Below are 17,210 nucleotides of genomic sequence, written 5' to 3' on the forward strand. Positions count from 1 at the left end.
GATTGTACTAATTCACCTTATAGATCTAAGACTGTTCAACTACTGTTTATGCTGAATAAGTAATTTCCTATGAAATAAAAATAAATCCATTCCTAAAAATGGAACATGTAGACCTTGTACTATAATTGTAAAGGTGAGGGGAGGAGACTCACCCTAAAGGGGGCACAAGAGAATTATCTGGAGTAGTGGAAAAGTTCTAAATCTTGACTTCTGTAGTGATTACATGACTATATACATTTATCAAAGCTCAATGAGCTATATTTATGAGTGAATGTTATTGTTAAGTAAATTATACCTCAATATACCTGACTTTAAAAAATGCGTCCTGAAATCTTAATCCTGGTTCTAAAAAATTCAACTTATTCTGAATTCTTTGATTCTTTAAAACATTTAGAAACATACCTGTATGTTGCATAGAACTTAAATATTCATTCTGTAGGCCATTCTCACTTTTAGTCCTATCAACAACTTTCTGGCATGCAGATTCTCCTTTATTCGATTCTTCATTTTGACTTGCAGTATGATTTATTTTTTTCAGACTACATTTCACACTGCTTATGTTTCTCCGATAACGAGGGTCACTTTCTTCCTGTTCATTATTTGAATCAATTACAGCTACGCAATGCTTTCTGTTTAGCATCTTCTTAATTACGGGCTTGGCAGATGAGTTTTGTGAACAACTGTCCATTTCACTGGCTGAAGGAGAAGAAATACAACTGTCCTCTACAGGTGAACATTTTTGCATGACTGTATTTTCATGGTAATGAGGATTGGGTTCATACTTTGGTTTTTCCAAACCAGGGAAACAAACAACAGCCAAAAACCAGTGTGCACTGTAAAAAACAAATGAAACTACTGAATATATTATTAGAAAAGTTTATTATATTTGGCAATAAATATTAAAATGTTGTTTAAAGCTTTTGTAAACAAATTTATTAAGAATGCCCAATTTTTTCAATCCTCACATTAATCCACTTGTTTATTAACAGAATATATATAATGTCTATTCAAAAATAACAATTTTTGTCAGAATTATGTAGTCTGCACTCACTTTTGCAAACAATCCTTTGAATCTTTTCTTGGTTTTGGAATTAAAAATTCATTGTTTTCCTGGCAATTTAACAAAATGTAAATTATATCACTGCAATTCATCATTCCCAATTACCTTTCCTTTATTTATTTCAAGGATAAAAAACTATCTAGCTTCAAGATTAAAATATCTTCAGAAGTCTAATTAGACTTTATAGTTTTGAACATTTTCTAAATATTGTATATAATAGCTTTTTAAAAACTTTTACCATGTCTGTCTTATTAATAAGAATTTCTTAATATTGAAAATATTAAATAATTCTTTCTTATGCTATATTGAAAAAATACACTAAATTGAAATAATATATCTAATCTAATCATCACTGCAAAACTTCATGTATCAGCAGGATTCCAGCTATCAAGTGGGTATTCATGATATAGTTCAATTCAGGAATCATAGTTCCCAATCGTAGGATATAAGCCATGAGGGAGAAGCTGGAAGCCATTAGTGGCTAATATTCGTTAATCTAATGAACTGTATTAAGGGTTACTATTTGCTAGGCACAGTGTTATGTGCTGGGATAATGAACAGACTAGAGATGTCAGATGATTTATTAGCTGAGTACAGTGTTTGTCATATAGCAGGGTGGTCAGTAGATATTTGCTGAATAAAAAAATGAATATACTGACTTGGATAAAAGTTATTCTATATTCTCTTCCTCCAAGGTAATAGAAATAGCACTGGCTGTCTCTTCATTAGACAGCATTAGCAGAAAGGTCATCGAGGCTGGCTCGTTCTTGACACTGCAAAGGCCAAATGGAGGACCCCATCTCTCCAGTTCTTAATTATTAATCCTAAGGATCCTATGGACTCAGGTCAGGCTAGCGTAGAAGAGTAGCATACCATCTTCATCCTTTATCTACTCTAAGACACGGCTGATTGTAAGTCACATCTCAATTTCAGAAATGTTAAAATGTGAAAAAACACTTTAAAAATTGATTAAATAGGATATAATAGTGATTCTCAATCCACAGCTGAAACCTAAGTCTATCACAGTTTTAAACATTTTTGCTCTTATGACCATATGGATAAGACATAATTTTTCTGCTGCCTCACCTAAAAACCTGGAAAAAGCCTTCCCTCACTTAGCTGAAAAGAGAAAGCTGAGTAACATATTTCTGAGGTCACTGTCAATTGCTAAGAGCCACGGTTTGGCTTTTATGATTCCTTTTAAATAGCAGCTACCTTGACCTTAAGTCATCGGTAGAAGAAATGGCTAAAACAGGTAATTTCATTTAAGATGGATTATGTTCAAATGCCAGTTTTTTTTTTTTTTTAAACAAATGGCTTATGTGCTGACTGCAGCTTCCATACACATCAGATAGAGTGACTAAGAGTGCCTCTACAGTTAAATTGTGTGTACCTCAAATTACATTCCTATTTAAAATTTTTATAACCAATTTCTGACAAACGGCTGCCGATGTATATCTTTCCTTTTACCTAGTGGGCAGCACACTTGTTACTTTGCATGACAAATTAATGTCAAGAAACCTTACTTTGAGGAAAAAGAAGAAGATTTAGGGGGTTTTGTTGTTGTTGTTTGTTTTTTCCTTTCCTGGCCGCACCAAGGCATATGGCATTCTCAGGCCAGGGATCAGATCAGAAGCGCAGTTGTGACTCATGCTGCAGCTGTGGCAATGCTAGATCCTTAACCCACTGTGCCAGGCTTAGGATTGAACTTGCGCCCCAGAACTGCTGATTCTGTTGCACCAGAGTGGGAACTCCTAAAGATAGTTTTAAACTTAATTTTGAATATTATATTATGTTTGACTTCAACATACAGCTTTGAAGAAACTGGGTTTTACAACTATAACCGATGTTTTAACCTATCTTTGGCTAGGCTAATTAGGGAACACAGATCTTTTGATTTAGAGCGTAATTTAAATAAATAGAATTTGATTATACTATAGAGTGAATTTGTTTTTTATAGTGAGAAAAAAGAGCACATTCAGAAGCTAACCTGGCACGGATAAGCTTATCAGACATAAACGATCTTACATAATACCAATCTCAGACAAGGTTACTCTGCAATAATGATAAAATGAGACAAAGCAAGGCCATTTCATAATGTAAGCAGAAACAAATAGAAGGTCACAATGCAACCTCCCAAAGAACCAAATATTCTTTTTTTGCTAAAAGAGTGAACGAACCACTGCCCCCTTAGCCCTCCCCCCAAACCACCTAACCAAAGCCCAAATTCTGTTCCTGGCTCTTTCAAACACTCTTTTACTGAGAGACCCCCATGGCTGCCCATGGTGTATGCTCGTCCTTGATGCAAGTACTAAACCCAAGTGGTCTAATTACAGGGGCATTCGTGGAGGTCTTTGGCTGGAGGGCACAGGAAAATAAAAAAAATGAGACACAACAGCTCCCAAGTCTAAACCGTCTAATACTAACCTGTCTAATACTATCCTGTCTATCTGCCCTTTTCCAGTATTGTGTTACTGAGAATAACACAAATGTCTAACCATCCCCATTTACCTAGAAAATAAGCTTTAAGCAGTAAACATGGTTTTCAATGAGAAAATGACATAAAATCCAGCCACCTTTTCTTCTTTTTGGTTAAGAGACAGAGTGTGTTTTAAACATAAGATTCAAATTCTTCTATGTGACCTAATCATTTTTCTGGATAAGGTAGCCTTTTCTGTAAGATATTTGTTAGACCACAAGCACCATTTTTTTTCCATAAGCACCATTTTTAAAGAAATGACATTATTCCACATTGACAAATAAAATGAAATTAGAAAGATCTCTTATCTAATGTTTGTAAAATTCAGTATCTTACATGATTCAGTGGAAAACTGCATTTATTTTCACAAAATAAGGAGTGTAAGTATAAATATATAAAACAAATTTTAGAAAGTTTAAAAATGGATGAATTATTCACCTTATAAACACTTAATTTTCTACAAACTGCGATCACATTTATATAAAGGAAATTCTTACTCACGCTTCATTGAGGGGTACAAAAATAAAATCCTTCTCAAAAATATCTACATGCCGCGTCCAAGTTTTCACTCTCCCATGTCGCTTTTGCTGTATTCTGTGAAGAGAGAAACTATCAAGCTTCTGAAATGTTTCTAGTGTTTCAGTTTATATGCAGCAATTTATAAATCACAAGGATTAAGATGTTAATAGATCACACAGTTGTATAAGATTTAACACGGTGTGAGAAGAAAGGAGAACACCTAAGATGGAGCTAGGAAGCTGTGAGACTGCTCATCACTGAATCTGGAAGAAAGAGATGATTTAATCCTACTACTTAATAGGGTAGACCAGAGCTACTATTTTTATTGTTGCAAAACTGGTTTTAGCAACGATACTGAGAAGCATTTCAGACCATAATCTATAATAACTGAGAAGACAGCAGGAAAAGTAAGTGTTATCTTAGCACAGGTGAAGGAGGACAGATTACCAGCACTGGTCAAAAACCAATCACAAAACAACAACAACAACAAAACAAAACAAACAAAAAAAGGAGTTCCGTCATGGTGCAGTGGTTAACGAATCCGACTAGGAACCATGAGGTTTCGGGTTTGGTCCCTGCCCTTGCTCAGTGGGTTAACGATCCGGCGTTGCCGTGAGCTGTGGTGTAGGTTGCAGACGCGGCTCGGATCCCGCGTTGCTGTAGCTCTGGCATAGGCTGGTGGCTACAGCTCCGATTGGACCCCTAGCCTGGGAACCTCCATATGCCGCGGGAGCGGCCCAAAGAAATAGCAAAAAGACAAAAAACAAACAAACAAACAAACAAAAAACAATCACTACCATCAACTCTAAGATAGAAAATTAGGAATCACTGAAAGAGTAGACAATGTTATTTATATTAAGCACAACAGACATCAATTCAAGATATTTAACAGCACTAGTGACAAAAAATGTATCAACTCTTTGTATCTTAGAACCAATTACCAGCAATTATCAGAGCTGGACCCTATATGGAGAAGAAATATCTAAAGAACTTCCTAAAATTACAGAGTCACAGGGTCCTCTGTTAGATATTATGGATGGAACATCTAGGGTAAAACAGGGCAATTTGTATTTAATAAGTATCCAAGTAATTTTTTAAACTATCAGACATGTTTGGAAAATACTGATCTAGATGTTAGACCTAAAACTTTTATGAATCCCAGGTATCTTGGGGGCTTTAGAATATTATGAATTATATTAATTTTGCTAATTGATAATAGACCTAAAAATGTCGTTTCAATACAAACATGATTTTTTCTAAGTTAAATTTAAATGAAACTTACTATTATCTGTTGAATATTTTCAAAAGGCTTAACTTACGACAGATTAGTTGTTTCATGAAGATTTCTCCTCTCTCTCTGATTAAGGCGTTTATAGAAAAAAGAACTGAATATATGAATTCGGTCAGCGTCTTCTTTCTTCAATTTTTCAAGCACCAAATACCTATTTTATAAAAAGTAATTCGAAATATAATAAATTTAACAGCTTACTTGATACTAAAAACAGTTACACAGTGATCAAATATCACTTTAGCCACCATCAGTCTTTATTTCTTTAAACTGGAAAAAGTTATTAACAAAGTTTATTTTATATTTGAGACAATGATTACCACCAGATTATTCTTAGGTAATGAAAAGCAATGTTTGAGAGTAAAACTAGGAATTTGAAAGATCTAATCTTCTAAAACAAGGGCACACTTATGAATTCCACAGAAACATTATTTATCACAGCCAAAAAATAGAAATGACAGAAATGCTTGCCAACTGATCAATGGAAAAACAAAATGTGATATATCCATATAATGTAATATCATTTGGCAAGAGAAAGAAGTGAAGTTTTGATACATTCTGGAACACAGAAGAACCTCGAAAACATTATGATTAAAGAGGCCAGTAACAAAAAAACCATGTATCGTGTGATTCCATGTATATGAAATGCTCAGAGTATGCAAATCCACAGATAGTGAGGAGGCTGCTCGCTGCCTAGAGCTGGGGTCGGGTTGGAGAAAAATGGGGGGTCACTGTTAATGGGTACTGAGGTTTTATGGGGGGATCGAAATGTTCTAATATTGACTATGGTTATGATGGTACAACTGTCTGAATATACTAAAACCACTGAATGATATACTTTAAATGAGTGAATTGTATGGTATCTAAAAAACTACTTTTGTTTTAAACAGTTCAGTTAATAATCAATGAAGACACAGCCATAAACGATTTTTTATAAAAACAGAAAAGAACCTGTATAGAGGTTATAAAGGTGACCCTTTGAAGTGATCTTACATCAGTTCTAAGCTTTCCTTGCCTTAATTTTTTTTTCTATAGGTCTATATCAAAACCAATAGCAATAGTCCTTTACATTACAAAGAGAAATTGATATATTAAATTTATGTTCCAAAATCCCTCAAAGGAGCTATGCAAATTCAAGCTCATGACCATATTCATTTTAAAATGAAATTAGGATAAAGCCCAGTGAAATCTGGAGTTCACGTCATCGTGGCTCAGTGGTTAACCATGAGGTCGTGGGTTCGATCCCTGTCCTCGCGCTCAGTGGGTTAAGGATCTGGCGTTGCCGTGAGCTGTGGTGTAGGTTGCAGACGAGGCTTGGATCCCATGTTGCCTTGGCTCTGGCGTAGGCCAGTGGCTACAGCTCCGATTAGACCCCGAGCCTAGGAACCTCCATATGCTGCAGAAGTGACCCTAGAAAAGACAAAAAAAAAAAAAAAAAAAAAAAAGCGCCTTGTGAAATCTTACACAGAAACAGCAAATATCCAGAGCGCACATCTGTGAGGGCTGTCAATTTTATTATAATAGCCAATAACTCTAAAGCTCAAGTTCTGATAAAAAGGACATAACTTGGAGTTCCCGCTGTGGCTCAGAGGAAATATGACTAGTATTCATGAGGATGCAGGTCTGATCCCTGGCCTTGCTCAGTGGGTTAAGGATCCAGTATTGCTGTGAGCTGTGGTGTAGCTTTCAGACTTGGCTTGGATCTGGTGTTGCTATGGCTGTGTGGTATAGCCCAGCAGCTATAGCTCCAATTCAACCCCTAGCCTGGGAATCTCCATATGCTGCAGGTGCAGCCCTAAATAAACAAAAGAAAAAAAAAAAAAAAAAAAAAAAAAGGACATAACTTACAGATAGTCTGCTCTAGGGCAACTCAGTGTGCCCCCACAAAAGATACAAGACTGAATGACACAGTTTACTCTTTTTATTTTTTATTTCTTTGGCTACAACCACAGCATGCACAGGTTCCCAGGCCAGGGTCCATCCAAACCCTCACCTCAGCAGTGACAATGACATCCTTAAGCCGCTGAGCCACCAGAGGACTAACACAGTTTAAATCAACTGCCAAATTCTACATATATATTCAAAACAGCACGCAGTGAACTAGACTGGAATCTAGGGACTATACTTTAATGGGTGAACCATGCTTTTATAGGAATAATGGCTACTTTATAAACTAACCTGAATAAATAAAGGAATAATTCAACTTTAAAAAGGTTACTGGTGGAGTTCCTGTCATAGCTCAGTGGAAAACAAGTCTGACTAGCATCCAAGAGGACGCAGGTTCAATCCCTGGCTTTGCTCAGTGGGTTAAGGTTCGCCATTGCCATGAGCTGTGGTGTAGGTCACAGACGCAGCTTGAATCCCACGTTGCTGTGGCTGTGGTGTAGGCTGGCAGCTGTAGCTGTGATTCAACCCCTAGCCTGGGAACTTTCAAATGCGGTGGGTATGGCCCTAAAAAGACAAAAAATTTAAAAAATAATAAAAAAAATTGATTTAAGAAAACTGACTCTATTTCATAGGTAAACAAATCCACGCCTTATTTTTTTTTTTTTTTGGAAATGGAAGAAATAATTTATTTGCAAATAAAAGGATTTTCATATAGAAAACTTGAAAAGATCTACAGACAGATTAGAAAGAGTAACAGTTTTCACAAGATGGCTGGCTATAAGATCAAAATCTGTTTGTTGAAATACTCAAAAATTTAAGTATTGGTTGTCTCAAAATTGCATAGATTGGAGTTCCTGTTATGGCTCAATGGTTAACAAATCCAAATAGGAACCATGAGATTGTGGGTTGGATCCCTGGCCTTCGCTCAGTGGGTTAAGGATCCAGAGTTGCTGTGAGCTGTGGCTCAGAACCCCCGTTGCTATGGCTCTGGTACAGGCTGGTGGCTATAGCTCTGATTATTAGACCCCTAGCCTGGGAACCTCCATATACTGCAGGAGCAGCCCTAGAAAATGCAAAAAGACAAAAAAAAAAAAAAAAAAAAAAAAAGAAAAAAGAAAAAGAAATTGCATAGCTTAATGGAGGATTTCTCAAGTGTGGCACTGCTGGCATTTTAAGCCTGACAGTGCTCTACTTCAGGTCTGTCCTGTGCAGTGCAGGTGCTGAACAGTATCTTTGGCCTCTACCCACTAGATGCTATCAGCAAACATCCCTCCCCTTTCTGAGAACCACAACTGCCTGCAAACATCGTCAAACATGCCCTGGGTCCCAAACACCCCCCCGCCCCCTGTCGCCCCTGAGAATCACTGATGCAGTGCAATTACAATCAAAATCCCTAAAGGATTTTTCTTTTTTAATCCCTCACTACCGCAGATTACAGAGCTGTGTTTCCTGCATTTGGAGAAATTGCAGTGGTGGATCAGCACACCCTCAGTGCAGTGGCTAAGCCTCACCCTGGGAAAACATCTTCGTGACCATGCTATCTCCCCTGCTAGGTTAAGTATCCAAAAGACTTTTAAAAATAGGCTGATTCCAAAATTTATCTGAAAGAATCAAAAGGTTAAGCATGGAGTTCCCCTTGCGGCTCAGTGGTTAACAAACCCGATTAGTATCCATGAGGACGAGGGTTCAATCTCTGGCATCGCTCAGTGGGTTAAGGATCCAGAGTAGCTATGAGCTGTGGTGTAGATCGCAGATGTGGCTTGGATCCCGAGTTGCTGTGGCTGTGGTGTAGGCCGGCAGCTACAGCTGTGATTCAACCCCTAGCCTGGGAACCTCCATGTACCGCAGGTGTGGCCCTAAAAAGACAAAAGCCAAAAGCCAAAAGCCAAAAAAAAAAAAAAAAAAAAGCCAGCCAAGCATATCCCAAATATTCCTTTAGGAGACTAAGGAGGAGAACTAGCCTTTCGAAATAAAAAAAATAAAGCAGTGGTAATCATGGCAGCATGATACTTATGCAGAGATAGAAACCTGTGCTACTATTTTATCTTAGTGTGTGTCGCAGGTGGCGTTTGACAGTGCTGGGGAGAGGATGAACTCCTTAATAAGTAACCTCACGGCAGTTATTTACTCACACTGAAAAGAAATGAAATTAGGTCTCTACTTCATCATGCACTAAAACAAATCCTAGAGGAATTAAAAAACTTAAAAGTGAGAAAACAAAACTGCAAAATTGTCCTTCTGATCAGATATACATCCATAAGCACTTCGGCGACTGTATATAGTTCTGGGTTTTTTTTAAATGTACATGTACTAGAATTATTAATTCTAGTTGGAACAACTAAGTCTCTTACTCTAGAATTAAAGAGAAAATCCAAGTTTATTACAAAAGAACTTGTAGGAATTTTTTCATTTGGATGTATTGTTTTTTTTTTCAGTATATAAATCCTTCAAATATTGAATGTCATGGTGAAACTGTTCACCTGTTATAAAGTAGACAACCTAAGAATTTAAATCATGACATTTAATCATGACATTAATGAAGTTAAAAGCTGACTAAAAGTTTGAAAGTACTTTTTATTAAACTAATTCCTTAAAAAATTCTTTTAAATTAATTCTTTTCTTCTCTACATTAAAAAAAAAAAAAATATTTTATGGCCACACTCGCAGCATATGGGAGTTCTCAGGCTGAGAACTGAATCCAAGCCACAGCTATGAGCTGCAGCAATGCCGAATCCTTTAACCCACTGTACCAGGCCAGGGATTGAACCCAAGCCATTGTAGTGATCCGAGCTGCTGCAATTGGAGTCTGAACCCACTGTGCCATGGCGGGAACTTCTCTTTGCATTTTACTGATATTCTCTGGATCCAATGCCCGTCTACTTCTTGCAATTCTGGCAAACTGTTTAAAAGTTTATTTCTAACTTACAGAGTTAGAAATGGAAAAGAATGAGGTCTGAGAGCAGCTGAATTACTTAAATAGTGAGTTTTTAAACCTTTCTTCTTTTTTATTCCTTTCTAAGAATATCATGAGACAAATATACATCCAGACTTTAAAAAAAATCATGGGAGTTCCCACTGTGACTCAATGGTAACAAACCCGACTGGTATCCATGAAGATGCAGGTTCGATCCTTGGCCTCGCTCAGTGGGCTAAGTATCCAGTGTTACTGTGAGCTGTGGTATAGGTCACAGACATGGCTTGGATCTGGCATTGCATGCGGAAGTACCTCGGCCAGGGATCAAACCTGTGCCACAGCAGTGATGACAGTAGATCCTTAACCCATTGAGACACCAGGGAATTCTTCTAGTAACTGTTGATAAAGGGAAATTGAAGTCTCCAGATGTATTTGCTGTTAAAGTTATTATTATTTTTTTTGTCTTCTTGTCTTTTCTAGTGCCACACCTGCACCTGCGACCTACACCACAGCTCATGGCAACTCGGGATCCTTAACCCACTGAGCGAGGCCAAGGATCGAACCTGCAACCTCATGGTTCCTAGTCGGTTTCATTAACCACTGAGCCATGATGGGAACTCCTGTTATTTTAATTTTAGTTCTAAATTTTCTGTTTCTTTTTTCTTTAAATCTCCCTATTTATTTCAGAAGCTTCACATATATTCACAACTGTTCATTAAAGAATTTTTATGATTCTTTATCAGGTAATTCTAATATCTCAGTGCTGTCTATTGATGATCTTTTCTCTTTCATTTTGAGATCACTGATTCTTGGTGAGACAAGATATTTTCAGTTGAAATCTGGATAATTTGAGTATTACAAGACTCTGGATCTTATTTAATTCTTGTGTTTTAGTAAGCCTGTGCTGGTCCGACCTCATTATTGCCATGTGGGGGTGAAGTTCAGGTTCCCCACTAGGCCACCATCAGAGGTGGAAGGGCTCATGTTACTGACAGGTGGGGATGGGAGACTCCCCACTGATAGGCCTCCACTGTTATCACCTCAGCTGGGTGGAAGAGAAGGACAGGTGCCTCAGGAGCCGCCAGGGATCAGGGTGCCAGTACAGCTCCACACTTGACCCTAATGAGCTCAGGGTCATGTGCCTCAAAGTTATCCTTACCATTATTTGTTAACCCCTGCTGTACAGTTACTACCAAATGTATTCCCCTTTAAAGCTTCAGCTCTCTTCAATTTCCTTAGAACACCCTCTCTGGATTTCTCTTATCTCTCAAATACCTTCAGAATTTATTTGTGGGAGCCTCTTTTTTCCTCATCTGTCTCTTAAAAATCTATTCTCCAGGTTTTGTCCTTAAAGCTCTTTTTCTCATTCTATATCCCTACTATGCAATTCCATCCACTCTCATAAACTACCACTTGTAAAGCCTTCTAATTCTGTTACGACTCTAGGCCAGAAGTCAACTGACCTCTAGAAACATATATATAACTGTCTATTGGCAATGTCCCCTTTGTTGTATCCCAGACATCTAAAAGGGAACTTGTCCCCTCTCCTACCCAAATCTGTTCTGTGTCTACAATCATGGCTTTAGTTAGTGGCAAAGCATTTAGCACATCTCACTAGTAAGAAAACCAGGAGTTATTTGGCATCTGCTTATTTCTGCCCTTCTTAATAGCCATTCAATCAGTCCTGGACTCCTGCTAAACAACTCTCCTAAAACATTTCATTATTTCTTCCTTACTCCAACTAAAATGCCTTAATTAGGCTTCATATATCACCTTAATTAAACTTCCTTAAGCATTGCTCATCTACACATTCACAATGAACATGCTTGTAAAGAAGACCTTAAGGAAACTCAATTACTTTTCTGAACAAAACCTTTCATTCTTTTTTTAAAAGATCTTTTTAAAAATTTATTTAATTTTATCTTATTTTCTGGCTGTGCTCATGGCATGCAAAAGTTCCTGGGCTAGGGATCGAACCTGGGCCACAGCAGTGACAATGCCATATCCTTATCTGCTAGGCCACCAGGGAACTCCAAAACCTTTCATTCTTGATAACAATGTTTTCTTTTCCCAAAATGAGTTGCAACCATTTGTAGGCTATAAAATCAATACTGCAGTTTTAAATAACCAATTTTTAAAAAAATATCATCTTGTGATATGCATCTGAATAAACTACAAAATAGAGCACTAGACACACTGATAGTTAAGTTCTGTTTTGTTTTATACACACACCTGTTTTATATCCCAAGTCAGTAAGCACAACTTAATCCATGTATAAACACAGTGTACACACATGTGCATGCATAAGGATTCAGGGTCATGATGTAAGCCCTTCCAGGAAAGCTTATTTACCAACCCCCGAAGAGAATGGGGGAAAAAAAAAAAAAAAAAAAAAAAAAAAAAAAAAAAAGCTTTCTTTTTCATGCTATGTCTGTACCATGTTAATGCTTCTGCCAATACTTTGATCCCATATCTGTGCTCCCCATAAGATCATAAACTTCTAACAAAGTAGTACTTGACACAAAGTTGGTACTTGAACATTTATTGAAGGAAACAAGTGAAATCATACTTTTGCACCTGGCTCAACAAATTATTACTTAACCTAGGATAGTAACAAATTTAGAGGCTTAAAATATAGCAATATGGAGTTCCCGTCGTGGCACAGCAAAAATGAATCTGACTAGGAACCATGAGGTTGCGGGTTCCATCCCTGGCTTCACTCAGAGGGTTAAGGATCCAGTGTTGCCGTGAGCTGTGGTGTAGATCTCGGACGCGGCTTGGATCTGGCGTTGCTGTGGTTGTGGTGTAGGCCAGCAGCTGTAGCTCTGATTCGACCCCTAGCCTGGGAACCTCCAAATGCTGCAGGTGTGGCCCTAAAAAGCTAAAAAACAAAAAAACCCCAATATAATAAGCTGTCATTTATGATCAGTTTTCACATGCCCGGTATTCTTCCTGGCACTTGAAATGTGTATCATTTCACTCTTACGATCCTTTTAGGTATTATTATTATCCCCATTTTTTAAAATGACGAAACATAGGTAGAAATACTAAATAACTTCCCAAATGTCACACAATAAATGGCAGTGATAGAATTCAAAATCCAAACAATTTTGACTCTTGGAAACAAAGACATACATTATGAAATGTTAAAAATTTGCTAAAAGGCTAGTAGAAAATTAACTTACTTCAAATAAAAGTCTATAATAACATCATTTAAAAATTCCCCTTCACTCAGACAGTGCAGGTCCTCATTAGTAACGGAGATACCTCCCTTAGCTGGAGGTGGTGGATATACTATTAATCTGTAACAAAATTTAAAAAATAAGTAAATAAATAAAACTATAATATAGAACTGAAATGTAGTAAAAGAAAAGAAATTTAAGAAGGTTGCAAATGTAAAGGAATTTCTCTCACTTTTCTACGGGGCCCATGAAGATGGTGTGGCTCTCTCCAGTTTCATCCTCGTCATCAAAAAACTGTAATTCTTGTTTGTTTTTAAACTGTATTTTAGATTCAATGCCCACCTGGTAAAATAAATTAAATTATCAATTCACAAAGCCAATTTGAAAAATTTTCAATGAAAAGTAAAGTACATGGCAAAAAGGCTTTTCAATGAAAGAGGATTAAAAATAAGAAACAGGCAAAACTTGGGTCCATTTTCTTTCTATCTGTAGCTTCTGAACAGTGATACTTCTCCAATTTTGTAATAATTGTTTTCTAGTATCTTGTCTGAAATCTCTACTCTCTATATTAAATTATATTATGTTCGTAAAATACAAAGACTAGATAGTGGCTGTTCCTCCAGTGAAGGTCTACCTAAATTCAGTGGCTAGGCAATCCATGGAATACAGGAGCAGAGGCTCAGGGAACACAGTCCATTGAGCTTCAATTCTCCAGAAATGAAGGAGTCCTTAAACAAAGAGCCTTCCACTGCAACCTGAGTCCATCACAGCTGCCTTATAATTGCAGCTGCTCTTTTCTTGCTCTGGAATCATCTTCCATGGTTAATTCTACAAAGAAGAGGACTGGTTCCCCTTCCCCCTTCTGTTCTTTTCCTCAACTCCCTAATTGTGTGAACAGCTCTTTTCTGGTGAAGCCCTGCTCAACTTCACCAATATTATGCCTTAGAGAGTGCTATTTCCAAATCTGTAGGCAGGCTGAGAAGATTTAAGTATTTCTACAGTGAAATATACTTAAATATCCACGTTACACAGAAGTGTACAGTACATCAGGGACCAACACTCCTTTATTTGTACTGAAGCCAATGTTACCACTGAGAACCACTAGCGAATTTAAGAAACAGAGTAACAATCAATTGGAACAGTAGCACATGTTGAGAGTGGGGGAAAAAAGAAAAAAGGAGACAAAAAATAAAGATAAGAATGGAGTGTGGAAAGGAACTAAAATGAAAAGGCTTCTGAGACCTGTACCAGTTACTATCTGTGTCACAAGTTACCTGCCAACCATTAATGTTTTGGTACAAGATAGCTCACAAACCACATATAAAATCAAATAATTCCGGGCGTTCCCATCGTGGTGCAGCGATAACGAATCCGACTAGGAACCATGAGGTTGAGGGTTTGATCCCTGGCCTCGCTTAGTGGGTTAAGGATCTGGATCTGGCATTGCCATGAGCTGTGGTGTAGGTTGGATCTGGTGTGGCTGTGGCTAGCAGCGTAGCTCCGATTAGATCCCTAGCCTGGGAACCTCCATATGCCACAGGTGTGGCCCTAAAAAGGAAGGGGAAAAAAAAAAAAAAAGCAAATAATTATGAAAAGGAATTTAAAAGATCTAACTCCAAATGAACAATGTGATAATGAACCAAATTTCCTTTTAAAGCTATAGTTTAAAATTACATTACAGGAGTTCCCACTGTGGCTCAGCACAAATGAATCTGACTAGTAATGAGGATGCAGGTTCTATTCCTGGACCTGCTCAGTGGGTTAAAGATCCGATGTTGCCCAAGCTGTGGTGTAGGTTGCAGACGCAGCTTGGATCCTATGTTGCTGTGGCTGTGGTGTAGGCCAGTGGCTATAGCTCTGATCCGACCCCTACTTACCATGGGACCCTCCATATACCGTGGGTTCGGCCTTAAAAAGACAAAAAAAAATTACATTAAAGACATAATTACATTTTTAATTTTGTTTTCTTTTTGCACACCACTTCCTTTGATGCTCTCTTCATAGGTTCTTGTACAGGCAACAAGTCTGCTATTGGCTTCTTCAAAGGGAATTTTCGCAAAAAAATTGGACACCTTATTCTTTGCACCAATTTCGGTAATGATATTTTCAAATACCATATTTGCCTGAGGATCAAGGCCATTTTGAAAAATTAGAATTATGTATTGTTCTTCCAAATCTGAAAAGAAATCAATATAATTATAAGTCTAAAAGAAAAAACAGATACTAGAAAAAAAGTAACAATTACTCATTTCCAGGAATATCACCAGAAATCCTGGCTTAAGCATTCAAATAGTGTTTGGCATACAGTGGATATACAATAAATACTAGAATAGAGACCAGTGACAGTGTCACCTAACAATGTCACTTAAGTTACTAAGAGAAAGGAACCAGAACACATTACTCTAGCAGCAGGTCAAGAACAAACCTACTCATAGATCTAACTAACTGAATTCATCTAATAGGGTCCACATATATTTATAGTTTTAAATATATAATCAGTTAACATTTTTGTGAAACACAACTGACAAATGGGCAGATAATATCTTTATATTTAACTGTAAAAACTGCTATTCACTAATAGGCCAATTCTTGCAGCTTTAGCAGTAGCTTTCAGGGACTCATCATCATAAAGCTGAAGAAACAATTACTGAAGAAAAGCATTTACTTTACAACTAGTTACGCTATGCCACAAAGGTTGAAAGGAAAAGGAAACATACTGAAGAACCACTTCTATTTACTGTAGGGGATGAAGACCTGTTCTATGAACTTTAAAACTTCCTCTTCAGGCTAAGTTTCAAGGATTCCAGACTGATGGCTGTTTTACATCAGTGCATGAAAAAAACACAACAACAACAAACACACTTCACTGTACTCAGATTATACAACGTTAAAATAAAGAGTATATATCTTTTGAGTTTTAATCCATTTTGGAAACTTTCTAAATGTGTAAACCTGGGCTTTATCTTCAGAACCTTCACTTTCTGTGGACTTTTCCTCACCTGTATAATGAGGGATATAATATTTATCTTACAAAGTCACTCTAAGGACTGGAGGTAATATAATTCTAAGGTGTCTATCAAAGCGGACTCATATCCTGCTAACCAATGCACTGTATGTATTACTCTATTTATTCTACATAACTTACTTGTTAACTTATTTATTCCTTTACAATCATTCCACACATTATCCTTCATGTTCATCTGCAGTTGCATGCTCAATTTCTGATACACTGCTGGTGTCGTCTGAAGAAACACTACTGGTAATTTTCGGACATTACACCATTCACATTTAGTTAGATCAGAGGTATTTAAGGTAATCCCTACAGGATCATTTTCTGGTTCTGGAGAAAAACAAATGGAAATGGAAAAGGGATCGGTTCTTAACGGGACAAAATCATGAATGGAGCACACTACGAGGAAGTACAATTTTAAAGTTAAGTACATATTTATTTTGTAAATAGTAACTCAGTGAGAAATGAAGCAAAATCTTTTATCTTAAATAAGTGTCAACATTTTTCCAAATGAAAAGATGATTCTAATGAAGTACACTTAAAAAACAAAGCTCCTGTGGTTCTATCTAATGAAATTATACTATTAAGATATATGCCCTTTAAGAAGATATGTGTAATAACTAAAGAACTTGGTGAATTCTAAGAACCTCATTTAATTTTTTATTTCAGTACAGTGTTTTAGTGTAAACAAAGCTTTAGTAAGCAAAAGGACATAAATTAGCTTACCTTCTAGCTTTATCTTGATAAAATCTAAACAAAACTAAAAAAAAAAAAAACACAAGATAAATTAGTAACAATCATAGATTTCTGAAGATTTTGCTACACACAAACACCCTAAATGACATGTTATTTGGGACTTAAAACTATAGAT

The 17,210-nt window shown here is 36.9% G+C and overlaps 1 protein-coding gene across 5 annotated transcripts in view; it reads right to left on the reverse strand.

The window, feature by feature from the left end:
- The window catches only part of SENP6 (SUMO1/sentrin specific peptidase 6), a 132,985-nt gene that overhangs the window by 12,647 nt on the left and 103,128 nt on the right, over positions 1-17,210 (reverse strand). For all 5 annotated transcript variants that reach the window (XM_021092294.1, XM_021092296.1, XM_021092302.1 and 2 more), the window contains 8 exons: positions 17,066-17,099; positions 16,475-16,669; positions 15,279-15,505; positions 13,562-13,671; positions 13,333-13,449; positions 5,378-5,500; positions 4,041-4,133; positions 403-833 (listed from right to left, as the gene is read on the reverse strand). In XM_021092294.1, coding sequence (XP_020947953.1) covers positions 403-833; positions 4,041-4,133; positions 5,378-5,500; positions 13,333-13,449; positions 13,562-13,671; positions 15,279-15,505; positions 16,475-16,669; positions 17,066-17,099 — 1,330 coding nt within the window. The remainder of the gene's footprint in view (positions 1-402; positions 834-4,040; positions 4,134-5,377; positions 5,501-13,332; positions 13,450-13,561; positions 13,672-15,278; positions 15,506-16,474; positions 16,670-17,065; positions 17,100-17,210) is intronic.

The sequence above is a fragment of the Sus scrofa genome, chromosome 1, assembly GCF_000003025.6.
Source record: "Sus scrofa isolate TJ Tabasco breed Duroc chromosome 1, Sscrofa11.1, whole genome shotgun sequence".
NCBI lineage: Eukaryota > Metazoa > Chordata > Mammalia > Artiodactyla > Suidae > Sus > Sus scrofa.